The sequence below is a fragment of the Felis catus genome, chromosome E3 (genome assembly GCF_018350175.1).
Source record: "Felis catus isolate Fca126 chromosome E3, F.catus_Fca126_mat1.0, whole genome shotgun sequence".
NCBI classification, from domain to species: domain Eukaryota; kingdom Metazoa; phylum Chordata; class Mammalia; order Carnivora; family Felidae; genus Felis; species Felis catus.
Window position 1 is genome coordinate 4,812,151 of NC_058383.1, and position 15,654 is coordinate 4,827,804.

The following is a 15,654-nucleotide window of genomic DNA, read 5'->3' on the forward strand; positions in this document are numbered from 1 at the left end:
GTGAAGGGCAGGGGACCACCAGCACAGGAATGGGCCTTGTGTAAAAGGCCCATGCTGACCCAAGGGAGGGCCTGGGTGAAGGGTGCTGGATATGGTTAAGGAGATAGGAAGCCAAGGCCTTTCCCTAGGAGGGATGGGAAGGGTGCAGCCTGGCACAACCCCAGGTCACTGGAACTCTCCCGCACATGTGGGGACACAGCCAAGGCCCCTCCTGTCAGAAGTCTGAGGTCTGGAGTCTAGAGCAGGAGACCAAGGTTAGCTGGGTCCTCTGAGAAGGCATCTCTGGTCCCCTTGACACCAGGACTTCAGATATACTCTGTTCCAACAGGCTGAGTGAACAGAGGACGGGCAAGGGGGTTTCTACCACAGGGTCCAGCACAGCACCTGTAAGGATTAGGCACCCAATAAACACGAGTTTTCTCGTCCCTTCCTTAACTACTTGAAGCCAATTTATAAACATGAAGCAGAAGCCAAAAGAGAAAAAAACAAAAAAACAAAACACCCCAAAACGAAGAAACACCACACCGATGCTTAAAAGTACAAATAAAGACGTACAAATAAATGTATACTATATTTAAACAGCAGTAACACTTCTCATTCTTAGTTCATCTTCTCGGCACAATGTGCAGCGGCAGGTAGGAAGATCTCTCCAAGGTTGCTCCAAAGCCCATGGGAGTGAATGTTCCGGTAGACCTGGGGCTCTGCTGATGGGGGCCGGGCCACGTGGGGACAATGGTGGCACCAGGCCCGGTCACCTCTGTACCACTCATTAGTGGTCTGGTTGGTGGCAGCCAGGTACAAAGTGAAGCACAGGTAGCCCCCCAGGAGGAAGCTCAGCATCACAACAAAACCCAGCATGAAGACGATCCTTGGCAAGGTCAGGAACAGGTACTGGGGGCAGAGAAGGAACAGCACGTTAGGCAGCCACGCTGTGACACAAGTAAGGGCCAGCACCCACCAGCCCTGGCCTCGTCTGCAGACACGTGACAGCTGCCGCCCCAGCTCACCCACCTGTACACACACCTGACCCACTGAACACAAAACAGAACCATAAATGGCGCTGACAAACAGCCCCAGAAGCAGTCCTAGCATGCAGGAGTTTACTATGGGATAAATGAAATGTGCACACCGAAGGAAAAGGAAAAGGATACTAGGAGATGTGACTATGCCAGTCAGCTACTTGTAAAACAAAGAAATAAATACAGATCTTCTTTCATGCATCACAATATAAATCCAGACGGACACAGGAGACCAATCTCTCTCTCAACACAATATGGCCAAAGAAACACACGTACGAGAGTATTCACTGTAGTGATTTTCACAGCCCCTCTTCCGAAAAGAGGAAGTCCAGTCGTGAGAAAGAGTAAAATCTTGGGGTAATGATACTATGGTATAATAAGGAGCCGGTACAAACGAGGCCAATTTTTACATACTGATTCGGAAAGGACATTGGCAAATATTGCCGGATAAGAAAGACAAGAGGCAAGGATCCACATGGGATCATATTCTTATAAGAAACAAAAACACACTCCATGAAGGTGGGTAATATCGATAACCACAGGAAAAAAAGCCTGAGTGTACACACCAAACTACAAAAGTGGTGGCCTCTAGGCAGTGAGCTGTTGGGAAGGGCAGGGTATAACCTCCAGTTTTCATTTTTTTTTAAAGATGCTTTAAATTTCATGTGTTTCCCCCCAGCTTTATTGAGACAGAATTGACATGACATTGTGAAAGAAAGCTTAAGGTGCACGTGACGTATAGCAAATGATCACAACAAGGTTAGTTGTTTCAACTACAAGTTTGTGCCTTTGAGCCCTTTCCCCCTCTTCTCCCCTTTTCATTTTAAGCACTTCTGGACTGCTTGAATTTTTAGAAGTTATTTTTTTGAAAAAAGAAAATGAATTTTGACAGTGTTCAGTATCTTTGAAAGGCAAGAGTAAGAGAGGCAGGCGCATCAAAACTCTTCACAGGAGGGACCTTCTAACTGAAGTCACAAAGAAAAGAGACAGATTCGATGAGAAAGGATGTCTAAATTTTTTTATAGGATTTTTTTTTATACAAAAGAGGATACACAAACAGAAAACAAATACAAGAATGAACTATCATTATTATATGATCTCAAATCTAAAGTAATTCTAGTATAATAAAGGACATAATTCACAAAAAAAGATATACAAATGACTGCCAAACAAGGAAAGTAATCAAAAGTAATAAAGAAATATAATTCTTTAAAAGGGCACAACATGTATTCCTACTAACATAGAAGCACCTGCCACCACTGGGCATCTTCAATGTCCACCCTGACACAACAAAGTGAATACCTGCCAATCACTCTAAGCACAAGGTTTTATTTTATTAATGTTATTTATTTTGACAGAGAGAGACAGCGAGAGAGAGAGAGAGCAGATGGAAGAGGGGCAGAGACGGGGAGAGACAGAATCCCAGGCAGGCTCTGTGCTAGAAGCACAGAGCCCGATGCAGGGCTCGATCTCACGGACCACGAGATCATGACCTAAGACAAAACCAAGAGTTGGACACTCAACCAATAAGCCACCCAGGCGCCCCTAAGCACAAAGGCTTTTTTTTTTAATTAAAAAAAATATATATATATATTTTAATATTTACTTATTTTTGAGAGAGAGAGAGAGAGAGAGAGAGACAGAGACAGAATGTGAGCAGGGGAGGGGCATTGAGAGAGGGAGACACAGAATCTGAAGCAGGCTCCAGCCTCTGAGCTGCCAGCACAGAGCCCAACACGGGGCTCAAACCCACAGACTGCGAGGTCATGACCTGAGCTGAAGTCAGATGCTTAACTGACTGAGCCACCCAGGAGCCCCACCTAACCACAGGGTTTTAAAAAACAATTTGACGATATATATTAAAATCAAAAGATTTATTTATAAATGTTAATAATCTTTGACTCAAGGGCACCTGGATGACTCAGTCAGTTAAGCGTCTGACTTCGGTTCAGGTCATGACCTCGGAGTTCGTGGGTTTGAGCCCCGTGTCGGGCTCTGTGCTGACAGCTCAGGGGCTGGAGCCTGTTTCGGATTCTGTGTCTCCCTCTCTCTCTCTCTCCCCTCCTCCCCTGCTCATGCTCTGTCTCTCTCTTTCAAAAATAAGTAAATGTTAAAAAATAATAATAATAATCTTTGACTCAGTACATATACTTTTTGGAAGCTATCCTACAGAAAGTCCTAAATACAAAAACAAAACCATATACACTGATTACCTACCGTAAAGGGGAAAATGCACTTCACCAATGGAGAGAGCTGGTGGGCACCACCTTAAGCAACAGATCAAGCTAAGTGTCACTGACCCTGTGTTCCACCTGATGGGATGCAACATGAAATACACATTCCTGCCTAGAAAGCATTTTTGCCAAAAATATTTAACCTGAATCTGATCAGGTCTCTAGAACTAACTTCCAGTTCACATTAATATTAAGGAACAGAGAAAAATTAGTTGACACAAGTAGGAAAAAGACAAATTTAGACCAAGGGACATTCTAAAAGACTACTAAACTACTAAATGTCAACTTCATGAAAAAAAGGAGAGGCATTATTTTAGACTATGAGACTAAAAAGATATGACATTCAAATGCAATGTGTTAACTACAAGGTGGATTCTGCTTCAAGGAGGCAAAAGAACTTTATAAAAGACATATTTGAAACAATGGGGAAATTTAAACATGGACTAGATTATATATTACATATTTACTATATATTCTATATTTATTACGTATTTATTATTACTTTTCCTTGGTGAGATAACAGAATTGTAGTTATGTTGGAGGTTGACATTCTATAAAAATGCATGTTCCAGGGGCATCTAGGTAGCTCAGTCAGTTGAGTGTCTCTTGATTTCAGCTCAGGTCACGATCCCAGGGTCGTGGGATCAAGTTCTGCACTGAGTGTGGAGCCTGCTTAGAATTCTTTCTCTCTGTCTGTCTGTCTCTCTCTCCCTCTGCTCCTCTCCCCTGCTCCTGCTCTCTAAAACTAAAAAAAAAAAAAGAAAAAAAGAAAAGAAAAATTAAAAAGAATAAAAAAATTTTTGTAAATGCGTGTTCAAGTACTTAGGGGTGAAGCAACATAATGTCTCCAGTTTATGCTAATAATACAGAAAAATACAAGGGGCACCCAGGTGGCTCAGTCAGTTGGGCGTTGACTTTGACCCTGGTCATGATCTTGCAGTTCGTGGGTTCGAGCCCCACATCGGGCTCTGTGCTGACAGCTCAGAGCCTGGAGCCTGCTTTGGATTCTCTATCTCCCTCTCTCTCTGCCTATCCCCCCCTCACATTCTGTCCTCTCTCTCTCTCTCTCTCTCTCTCTCTCAAAATAAATAAATAAACATTAAAAATTGTTAAAAAGAAAGAAAGAAAAATACACAAAGAACAGATTAAAATGTTAATTTTTAAATCTAGGTGGAAAGTATACAGGTAACTTTTCAGTATGGACACTTACATAAATGAAAAAAACTGAAACAAAAACTACTCAAGGATAAAACAACAAATCACTACACACCTATCAGAATGGCTAAAATGAAACACAGTGATAACATGAAATGCTGGAAAGAATGCAGAGAAACCAGTTATTCCTCCATCACTGGTGAGAATGTAAAACGGTATATTTTACTCCGGTACATTACTCTGGAAAAGAGTATGGTGGTCCTTTTCAAAACCTAAAATGGACTTATCAACCCGGCAATCACAGTGGAGAGGTATCATGCAGGAACTTGCAAATGGGAATGTTCAATGCAACCTTATTAGTTAATAGCTAAAACCTAGAAACTACAGAGATGTCCTTCAAAGGCTAAATGGTTAAGCAAAGCGTGGTCCACCCATACTGTGGAATACTATACAGCAGCAAAAAGGAAGGAACCCTAAATACATGCAACCATTTGCATGGATCTCAAGGAAACTGCACTGAGTGAAAAAACCAATCTCTAAAAGATAGGATGTGATTCCATTTATGTAGCAATCATGAAATAACATACTAATAGAGATGGAGAACAGAGTAGCAGTGGCAGGTATGCAGGATGAGGCTGTGGCTATAAGGAGTAACACGAGGGAGTCTGTGGTGATGGACACAACATGCTGACTATAGTGGTGGTTATGCAGGCACACACATGCGACAGATTACACAGACCCACACAGACACACACACACACAACACCAATGAACACATATGTAACTGGTGCAATCTGAATCAGCTCTGCGGATTGTGCCAATGTCAACTGCTTGGTTTTGGCATTGAGCTGTGGTTGTCTAGGGATGCTGGCATGGGGGGAGGGGCTGGCAGTGGGGGGCAGGCTTAAGAGTGCATAGGCTTCCTGTAGGTTTCTTTGTAACCTCCTGTAAATCACAGTTATTTCAAAATAAATTAAAAAAAATACTAGCTTTTACTGTGCATTTTATCATATTAAGACAGTCTCCTTCCATTTCTATTTTCTGAGTGCTTTTATTAGAATGGGTGTTGAATTCTGTGAAACACTTTTCAGTATCAAGAGAAATAACCATGTGGGGTATCTAGGTGGCTCAGCTGGTTAAGTGTCTGACTTCAGCTCAGGTCATGATCTCATGGTTCATGAGTTTGAGCCCTACATCAGGCTCTGTGCTGACAGCTCGGAGCCTGGAGCCTGCTTTGGATTCTATGTCTCCCTCTCTCTCTGCCCCTCCCCAACTCACGCTGTATGTCTCTCCCTCTCAACTATAAATAAACATTTAAAAAAAAGAGAGAGAGACAGGGAAATGACCATGCTATTGTTCTTTATATTTAATAATGCCAAATAAAATACTAATCAATTTCCTAACATTGAACCAACCTTGCATTTATGGAATACATTCCACTTGTTCATTTTCTTTGAACAAAAGGAAAAAAAACCCAAGAAGAATTAACCAGTTACCTAAAACAGTGACTGCTCACAAGCTACTTCCCATAAATGCAGTAGAAATCTTTTAGCCATCAAATGAGTTTTTATAAGAACCCTACATTATTGTAAATTAATTTTGACAAAGTGCCAAAACAATTCAATGAGCAAAAAACAGTCTTCTCAAAAAAAGATGCTGGGACAACTGGATACCCGCATACTAAAAGTATGAAGTTGGAACCCTACCCTACGGCATGTGCGAAATTTAACTCAAAATGACCAGAGGCCTAACCTGTAAGAGCTAAAACTACAAAAACACTTAGAAGAATATGTAAGTGTAAATAAATCTTCACGACCTTGGATTAGGCGATGGATTCCTACATATGATACCAAAAAGCACAAGCAATAAAAGAAAAAAATCAACTTAAAATCAAAATGTAAAACTTTTGTATTTCAGAGAAAACTATCAAAAACACGAAAAGACAACCCACAGAATCGGAGAAATCATTGCAAATCGTATATATGATAAGGGTCAAGTGTACAGAATATAAAAAGGATTCTTACAACACAAGAATGAAAGACAACTCAATTTAAAGATGAGCCTCTCAGGGCGCCTGGGTGGCTCAGTTAATTGGGCCTCAGACTTCAGCTCAGGTCATGGTCCCACTGCTTGTGAGTTTGGGCCCTGCATCGGGTTCTGTGCTGATGGCTTGCAGCTTGGAGCCTGGAGCCTGCTTTGGATTCTGTCTCCGTCTCTCTGCCCCTCCCCAACTCAAGCTCTGTCTCTCTGTCTCTCTCTCTCTAATATGAAAAAGAAAATTAAAAAAAAAAAGATGAGCCTCTCCTCCAAATCTTCTTGTCCAAAGAAGATATACAAATGGCCAATAAGCACACACAAAGTTGCTCAACATCGTGAAGTCATCAGGGAAATGCAAATCAAACTGCAGTAAGGTATTGCTTCATGCCTGTGACGAGGGCTATGATCAAAAAGACAAGTAATAACAAGTGTAGGCGAGGATGTATGAAGGTGGAACCCTCACACGTTGCTGGTGGAAACGTAAAATGGCCAAGATACTTTGAAAACAGGCTGGCAGTTCCTCAAATGATTACAAACAGAGCTACCACATGATCCAGCAATTCTACTCCTGGGTGGAACTCAAGAGACATGAAAACAAAAACTTGTACACAGATGTTCAAAGCAGCATTATTCAAAAATAACCAAAAAGTGAAAACACTCAAATGTCCATAACTGATACATGAATAAAATGTGGTATGTCCACACAATGGAGTATTATTCAGCCATAAAAAGGAGTGAAATACTGATTCATGCAACAACATGGATGAACCACGGACACACCATGCTAAACAAAGAAGCCAACCCAAAAGACAGACTGTGTGTTATGTGAAATGTCCAGAAAAGACAACTCCATAAAGACAGAAGGCAGATTAGTGGTTGCCAGGGACCAGGGAAGAGGACAAAAAGGAATGATTGCTAACAGGTAAGAGTTTCTTTTTGGGGTGATGCAACGTTCTGAAATTAGATGGTGGTGGTCGTTACACAACTCTGAACCACTGCACTATATAGTTTAAAAGGATGAATTTTGGGGCACCTGGTGGCTCAGCTGATGGTGCGTCTGGCTCTTGATTTCAGCTCAGGTCACGACCTCACTGTTCATGAGATCAAGCCCCATGTTGGGCTCTGTGCTGACAGCATTGAGCCTGCTTGGGATTCTCTCTCGCCCTCTCTCTTTGCCCCTCCACTGCTTGTGCTTGCTCTCTCTCTCTCTCTCTCTCTCTCTCTTAAAATAAATAAACATGAAAAATAAGATAAAATTAAAATAAAAAAATAAAATAAAACAAAACAAAACAAAACAAAACAAAATAATGAATTTTAGGGGCACCTGGCTGGCTCCATTGGAAGAGCAAGCAACTCTTGATATCAGGGTTGTGAGTTCAAGCCCCACACTGGGCATAGAGATTACTTAAAAAAAACAAACAATGGGGCGCCTGGGTGGCGCAGTCGGTTAAGCGTCCGACTTCAGCCAGGTCACGATCTCGCGGTCCAGGAGTTCGAGCCCCGCATCAGGCTCTGTGCTGACCGCTCCGAGCCTGGAGCCTGTTTCCGATTCTGTGTCTCCCTCTCTCTCTGCCCCTCCCCCGTTCATGCTCTGTCTCTCTCTGTCCCAAAAATAAATAAACGTTGAAAAAAAAAATTTTAAACAAACCAAAAAACCCTTAAAAAAAAGGATAAATTCTACACTAGATGTACTGTTATCAACTAAAAAAATTATATATTCTTTTTTTTTAAATTTTTTAAGTTTATTATTTTGAGAAAGAGACAGAGCAGGGGAGGAAGAGAGAGAGTGGGGGAGAGGCAGAATTCCAAGCAGGCTCCACGACAGTGCAGAGCCTGATGCTGGACTTGAACTCACAAATTGTGAGATTATGACCTGAGTGGAAACCAAGAGTCAGACGCTTAACCAACTGAGCCACCTGGGCACCCCATGTTCATTTTTTAAAAAGGAATGGCTTCATCTCTTGACTGGGAAAATACATATCCTTTTTCCAATGTTGAATCCTAAAGTCAGAAACGTACATTCCACAACCTAACTCCGTGAATATTAATTACCTGAATAAGAAAGACAATGTCAATAACCTGCAAGTGTCCAAGGTCATCAACGTAAGTCTCCAGATACAAGTCCGACACCACCACCAACTGGACCAGAAACACGGTGCTCACAACGGCCATGGTGGCAGCTGAGGCCGTCAACGTCAAGAGGTAGATGAGGAAGTACCTGGCGTTCCAGGCCCCAATACAGTTGTTCACCCAAACACAGTGATGGTCAAAACGGTGCACACACCTGTTACACACACCTGCACGGAAAAGGGAAAGTCACAGCCCTGAGTTAGTCCTTGAAGAAACATGAGACCATGCACACCTCTGAAATTTTTACAAACTGACTCCTGGCAGATGTTGGAGGAAATGGCGACTGCCATCACCAGGCTATTAGAAGTGCAGGGTCTAGTACAGTAGCCGCGAGCCACAGAGGGGTACTGAGCACTTAAAATGTGGCCATGAGGAAAACCTGAAAGAATACTGTTTATTTTGCTAAATTTAGAGTTGTTTTTCCATTTATGCAATGCTCCTTTAAGTTCAATGTCAGCAATGCTGAGATGACATAAGGGTTAGTGAATTTACTTAACTTGCACAGACTTAACTTTGAAACTGATGCTTTTTTTTTTAATGTTTATTTTATTTTTGAGACAGAGAGAGACAGAATGTGAGTGGAGGAGGGGCAGAGAGAGAGGGAGACACAGAATCTGAAGCAGGCTCCAGGCTCCGAGCTGTCAGCCCAGAGCCTGACGCGGGGCCCGAACTCACAAACTGTGAGATCATGACCTGAGCCGAAGTCAGACACTTAACCGACTGAGCCATCCAGGTGCCCCAAACCAATGCCTTGAAGTCAAATTAATTCTTCTGATAGAGATGAATCATTACGTGACTATTAAAGGAAAATGATTATGTTATGGAAAAAACTTGTAAGAATTTCTGGAGTAACTTGGGTACGTGAATCTGCTCTTCCAACTGCAAATTTTATGAAATCTAAATAAAGGTCAAGAATTTACTATGAAAATTTATTGTCTCAATTGAGATGTGCTGTAAATGGAAAATATATACCAAATTTCAAAGACTTAGTATGAAAAGGAGAATATAAACTAACCCATGAATGATTTTTTACAACTGATTACACATTAAAATGGTGTTTTAGGGGCGCCTGGGTGGCTCAGTGAGTTGAGCGTCTGACTCCTGATTTCATCTCAGGTCATGATCTCACAGTTCGTGAGCTCAAGCTCCACAGTGGGCTCTGTGCTGCCCATGTGAAGCCTGCTCGGGATTCTCTCTCTCCCTCTCTGCTCCTCCCCCGTTCACTCTCTCGCTCAAAATAAATAAACTTAAAAAAAAAAAAGCTCTTACATAAACCATGATATTTTATTTTTTATTTTTATTTTTTTTTTTAAATTTTTTTTTTTTTTTAGCCTTTATTTATCTTTTTGGCATCGACAACGGACGGGAGAGAGTCAGACGGCAGGCACAGAGGCGGAAACAGGCTCCGGGAGATGGGCACGGAGCCTGACGTGGGGCTCGAACTCACAGAGTGTGAGACTCGACCTGAGATACAGTCAGACGCTCAACCAACTGAGCCACCCAGGCGCCCCAACCATGATATTTTAAATAGGTTACGTTAAATAAATACATAATTAAATTTAACGTTGCCTCATCTTACTTTTGTAATGCGGCTACTAGGAAATTTAAATCACACATGTAGCTCACATTATATTTTTTGGGCAGCACTAGTCTAGAATCTTGGCTACTCCCCAGAAGAGTAGGCTCTGCCAGCACTGAAATCTGCAAACACAGCATCCCACAGAAGTCCTGTTGGGCAACACGCCCCGCCGCGCGGCAAAGGATGGGCTGTTATGCCTGGGGCTGAGTTGCCCACTATGTAAGAATATCGAGACCTCACCTCCAGTCATCTGAAGGAGCCGCTATCTGGCCTCTACAAGCAGAGGCTGCCCATGCCCGGGAGGCAAATGGCCTTGCTTTAGATTTCCGGAACCTTCCCTCACTGACAAAGCCCACGTCTGTTGTACAAAGGTAGAGAGGGAGCAGCCAAAGCCAAACTTACGGCAGTGCTTGGATCGCGCTGGTTTCCTCACCTTGCAAGTGAAGCACTTCATATTCTTTGGGAACATCACTTCATCGAATTCATAAACTTGAAGTAACGAGAACTCGTTTGCTTCTGTTATAGTGCCTGAAAAAAGGACAAATGTCAGTTTTGAGCAATACGGTAGACTGGACATTCACAAAATCTGTCCTGACAAAGTGCAACTAAAACTTATATATTTAATATTCTAAATAACTCACTTTAAATAAAGTTTTGGGGCACCTGAGTGGCTCAGTCGGTTAAGCACCCGACTTCCGATTTCAGCTCAGGTCATGATCTCACAGTTCGTGGATTGTGGACAGTGGGATCGTGGATCCCACTGTGGAGCTCTGCATTGACAGGGTGGAGCCTGCTTGGGATTCTCTTTCTCCCTCTCTCTCTCTGCCCCTCCTCTGCTCGCTCTCTCTCACGATAAATAAACTTCAAATTTTTTTAAATAAATGGCTTTATTGAGATACAACTCACAAGCCCAATTCGCCAATTTAAAGTGCACAATTCAACATATTTTAGTACATTCACAGAGTTATGCAACCATCACCACAACCAATTTTAGAATGTTTTTAGCACTTCAAAAAGAAACCCGTTAGCAGCCACTCCACATTTGTCTCTAATCCCAGCCCCTGGCAATCACTAATCTACTTTCTGTCTCTATGCATTTGCCTTTTTTGGATATTTCACATGAATGGAATCATACAATTTGTGGTCTTTTGTATCTGGCTTCTTTCCTTTTTTTAAGTTTTATTTTATTTATCTTGCAACAGAGAGTGCGTGCGCACACATATGCAGGGGAGGGGCAGAGACAGAGAGAGAGAGGGAGAGAGAGAATCCTAGGCAGGCTCCACACTGTCAGCGCAGAGTGCCACGCGGGGCTTGAACTCACGAACTGTGAGATCATGACCTGAGCTGAAATCAAGAGTCAGACCTTAACCGTCTGAGCCACCCTGGCGCCCCTCTGGCTTCTTTCATTTAGCACAGTTTTTCAAGGTTCATCTATGTTCTAACACATGTCACTCCCTCATTCCTTCCTGTTGCTGAATACTGTCCCGTCGAATAGGCACACCGCAGTTTACCTGTTCATCAGCTGTCGGACCCTTGGTGCTTCAAGGATAGAAAGGCTTAAAAGGAAAGGCATGGAGGGGCGCCTGGGAGGCTCAGTCAGTTAAACATCCAATTTCAGCTCAGGTCATGATCTCCCAGTCCATGAGTTCGAGCCCCGCCTCGGGCTCTGTGCTGACAGCTCAGAGGCTGGAGCCTGCTTCGGACTCTGTGTCTCCCTCTCTCTCTGCCCCTCCCCTGCTCATGCTCTGTCTCTCTCTGTCTCTCTCAAAAATAAATAAACATTTAAAAAAAAAAGTAAAGACATGGAAAAAAGATACCAAGCAAATATCAATCCAAAAAAGTGTAATAATATTAACATCACACAAAAGAGAACTGAAAGCAAAGAGCGATACTAGTGACAAAGAGGCTAATTATATTTTGAAAAAAGATTCAATGGAAAGAGAATACCAATTCTTAACTTGAATGCATATAATACAAATATACACATAACCATGATATACGTATACACACACGCTATAAGTAAATAAGTAAAGGAAAAATTGCAAGGAGAAATCTCAAATCTACCATCAGAATGAGATAACATGCCTCTCTCGATAATTGATCACACAAAAATATTAGTATGAATATAAAAGACTTGAACATAATTTAAAAACTTGATCTAATGGACTTATATGCTGTCTGTGCCTAAGAACAAGAAAACATACTCTTCCAAGCACACACAGATCATTTACAAAAACAACACGTGACCACCATAATGCAAATTATCAATAAAATGTTTAAAAGAAACTGTGTCATAGGGATCACAAACTCTCTATATAACACAATTATTAGTGAAGAGATCAAAAAATAAACTAAAAGAGTATATGGAAAATTTTAAGCAGTTCTAAATAACCCACAGGTCAAAGAAGAAATAACTCAGAAAACAATCACAACCGAAAGATCATGAGACCACTACGTATCAACTCTTTTGCAAAGTCCTCAGAGGGATCACTGGTCTGTAGCATGGTAAGACCGACGGCTGCCGGTCTCTGTAGTGAGAGCCTCAACTTACCAGGGTTGCTTACGCAGCTGAGCGTGAAAAACACCAGGTTTATAACCAGCAGCAGGTAGGGCAGGAGAAGGTAATGCAGGGAGAACCCCAGCTCCTGACAGTAGCCAAATACTTCCCAGGTGTATTCAGCGTAAACCATCCCTTGCAAGAGGAGGTGCAGCATAATGAAGGTGTGGTTTCTGAAAGGAAGTAGACACGTGGCTGTTTTACAGGGCCTTGTCCATGAAGAAACCATGTAATACTAAAGTTAACCCGGGGCCAACCACTTCCTTTGGGCTTGGGATAACAGCAAGAATTACATAACAATGCGACACAGTCCTCACAGTGCCTAGCAATAGCAAGCGTTCAATATTTGTTATCCATTACGATTCTCATCTTTGCTGGGAAGTGAGGTATCAGGATAGATTTCTTTTTACAGAAATGCATGTCAACATATCCCCACTCTTTAAATATTTCTGTCAAAACTCCAGAAATAAAAGGCAGGTTATTTATGAGCAGAGGTCCTGAACCAGGACTCTTGATCCTTCCAGCCTCCTTCCCCATACCACAGCTGGAAACCAACAAGAAACTTCCTGAAGCTACAGGACAGCAACAGTTAGCAATCAAAACAGAAGACAAGATAGTATGTAATCTGTGAAATATAAATACCGTGTGTGGAAGAGGTAATGAAGCACTTTTCGCATAGCTCTCTGAAGGCATTCTGGAATTATACAGGAAATTACCTAAAAGAAAAGAAAAGGATTCAGTTTCATTTCTCACCCCCCCCCCCCCCGCCCCCACTCCCAAACAAATCAGATGCTTCCCGGTCAGCCGTCAATACTGGTGATCTTGTGTTTCTGCACACGGGCAGAGAAGAGATTTAAGAGAGAATAAAAAGGAGGGCTTCACTCAGCTGGTCTGCCTTTCATGCCAGCTCCTCCTTTTTCACCCCAGCACCAAAGAAAGCACCATGTCGGGGTCTTCAGGCAAAGGGAGGTGAGCAGAGGGACTGGACTAGGTAATGCCAATGTGAATTCCACTCCCTTCCCTGCCTTGGGTTCAATCTCAGATTCCAGAGTCCACACCTGCAGTCACTGGGCATTAGCCCAGGTCCCTCCCAAGTGAACCCCCTTGCCAAAGGCCACTGACCCCAACTTTGCTCACTTGGATTCCTGAAGGAGTGTGGGCAGCTGATGCTCAGCTCTCTCCTCATACAGCCCCCAGTTCCACTCATCAGACCCCTCCAGGCAGACATTGCTCACATCCATGCCCCATCACAGGCATCAAATCCAGAGAAAAATAGCCAACCTCGAGAACGTGATCTTCTCTCAAAGCAACATCACAAGGTTACTTCAAAAGTAACAAAAAACAAAACCCACAAAAAAAAAAAAAAAAAAAAAAAAACAAAAAACAACAAACCCAGAGACTTTCAGATACACCGTAACTGCCATAAATGAAAGAAGTGAACAAATGAATAAAAATGACATCTGTGTTTTGTTCCATCAGGGCACCGGTGAGCCTTTTAGATGTGGTAGTCACAATCCAGGGGTCTCCGAGCATCGTGGTTACCTGGGCTCCTCCTCTGACCAGGCCTCTCAGGTAATGGGTTTTTGAGCAGATGCATATCGTAACAACACCAATCAGCACCAGAGTCAGGTAGAACAAGAAGAGAACCAGGAAGTCCATCCTGGGGCTACAAAGAAACAGAAAAAGTGTGACTACAACTGAGGGATAAAACCTATGGTGCACATTCTCAGACACCAACTCCCTAAACAAATTCATCAGCCCTTGAGCACACACTGCCTCGCACTAGGGGCTCCCAGATGGTCCTGAGCTTCTGCTTAGGGAGTTTTCTAATCAAACCACTGTGATGTGTTTAGGGCACCTCCCGCCTGCAAATTCCAAAATAAAACCGGGGGAGATATGCCAAATGCATACACCTTCCCTCCCACTAGCAACAAATCATCTTTGTACTTCCTTAAACACTCACAAAGACATTGATACAGAACGTACCCAAAATAATCTGCTAACAACGTTACTGGAACAAGCAAACCCCAGAGGCAGTCAGGGACCCACTCCCACAGCAATCAGGGATCACCCACAGGGGCCAGAGTCAACACACAGGTCTGTATTAACTGGAAATGGTTACTTTGGGTCTTAGCAAGTATGATTTGGAGCTGGACTTCCAACTGAGATCAGCAAACTACAAACTATTCACGAGGTAAGGCAGAGGAAACAAAGAGCAGCAATTCTCACGTGATTCAGGGTCCCCAGCCTACATATTTCTGGTTTGGGTCATTTTCAATCGGCAGCTCGGGCATTCCTCCTCCCAACATTCACGGAGAATCCAAACGGCATCCCGTCCTGTGCAGCGGCGCGCGCCCGGTGCAACAGGTGGCACCCAGAGCTGCCGGGGGCATGGTTCTAGAAGGCTGGATCTGGCTGCAGAGACATCGATAAAACACTCACATAATAAAACAGGGTGGGAGTCAGGAGCGGCAGAAATTGTGGAAAATAATTTGAAAGTCGGGGGACATTGTGTTACCTACCGCAGGGTGAAAGGGGTTATACGACTTCAGGAGGAAAAGCTTAATTGGGAAGAATAAGGCCGGAGCCTTGGATCCCCGTTCCTATCCCTAATCCCTGAGGTGCCCACGCTGCCCACCGAACAGAAAGGCTTTCCCAGGCTACGGTCCCGGCGGGCGGACGAGGCCAGAGCTTTCCCCGGCGGCCGGAACCCTGGGTGGGGGGCGGGGTGCAGAAGGCTCGGCGGGCATACGGTGGGTGCCTGAGCACCCGGCGGGGCGGAAAGGCGGGTCAGCCTGGGTGTCAAAAAACCCCTGAGAGGCGGCCTTAGCGCCTGGATCGGCCAACCGCCAGCCGTACCAAGCCAGCGCCGTCAGGGCGCCTCTCCAGACTTCCGTCGGACCTGTGACGTTAGCACGCGACGCTCGCCGCCAGGCCGACTTC

The 15,654-nt window shown here is 43.5% G+C and overlaps 1 protein-coding gene across 3 annotated transcripts; it reads right to left on the reverse strand.

Moving 5' to 3' along the window:
• Nucleotides 1-552: 552 nt before the first annotated feature.
• ZDHHC4 (zinc finger DHHC-type palmitoyltransferase 4) lies at nt 553-15,630 on the reverse strand. 3 transcript variants are annotated; one of them, XM_006941906.5, is made up of 8 exons: nt 15,234-15,630; nt 14,941-15,126; nt 14,254-14,377; nt 13,354-13,427; nt 12,706-12,884; nt 10,557-10,682; nt 8,525-8,742; nt 553-891 (listed from the first exon to the last, which is right to left on the reverse strand). In XM_006941906.5, the coding sequence occupies exons 3-8, from the start codon at nt 14,368-14,370 to the stop codon at nt 601-603; spliced, it is 1,005 nt and encodes a 334-aa protein (XP_006941968.1). In that variant the 5' UTR covers nt 14,371-14,377; nt 14,941-15,126; nt 15,234-15,630; the 3' UTR covers nt 553-600. The 3 variants fall into 3 exon arrangements, with proteins under 3 accessions (XP_006941968.1, XP_003998476.1, XP_006941969.1); XM_003998427.6 differs by having other exon boundaries at nt 8,498-8,742; nt 15,234-15,629; XM_006941907.5 differs by lacking the exons at nt 14,254-14,377; nt 14,941-15,126; nt 15,234-15,630 and adding an exon at nt 13,849-14,066 and having other exon boundaries at nt 8,498-8,742.
• Nucleotides 15,631-15,654: the final 24 nt, after the last annotated feature.

Coding starts and splice junctions, on each gene's coding strand:
- ZDHHC4 (XM_003998427.6), bottom strand. CDS start 14,370: ATGGACTTCCTGGTTCTCTTCTTGTTCTACCTGACTCTGGTGCTGATT. Junction 12,885..13,353: donor CATTACCTCTTCCACACACG/GTATTTATATTT, acceptor ACTTCCTTTCAG/AAACCACACCTTCATTATGC. Junction 10,683..12,705: donor CAGCTGCGTAAGCAACCCTG/GTAAGTTGAGGC, acceptor TCCTTTTTTCAG/GCACTATAACAGAAGCAAAC.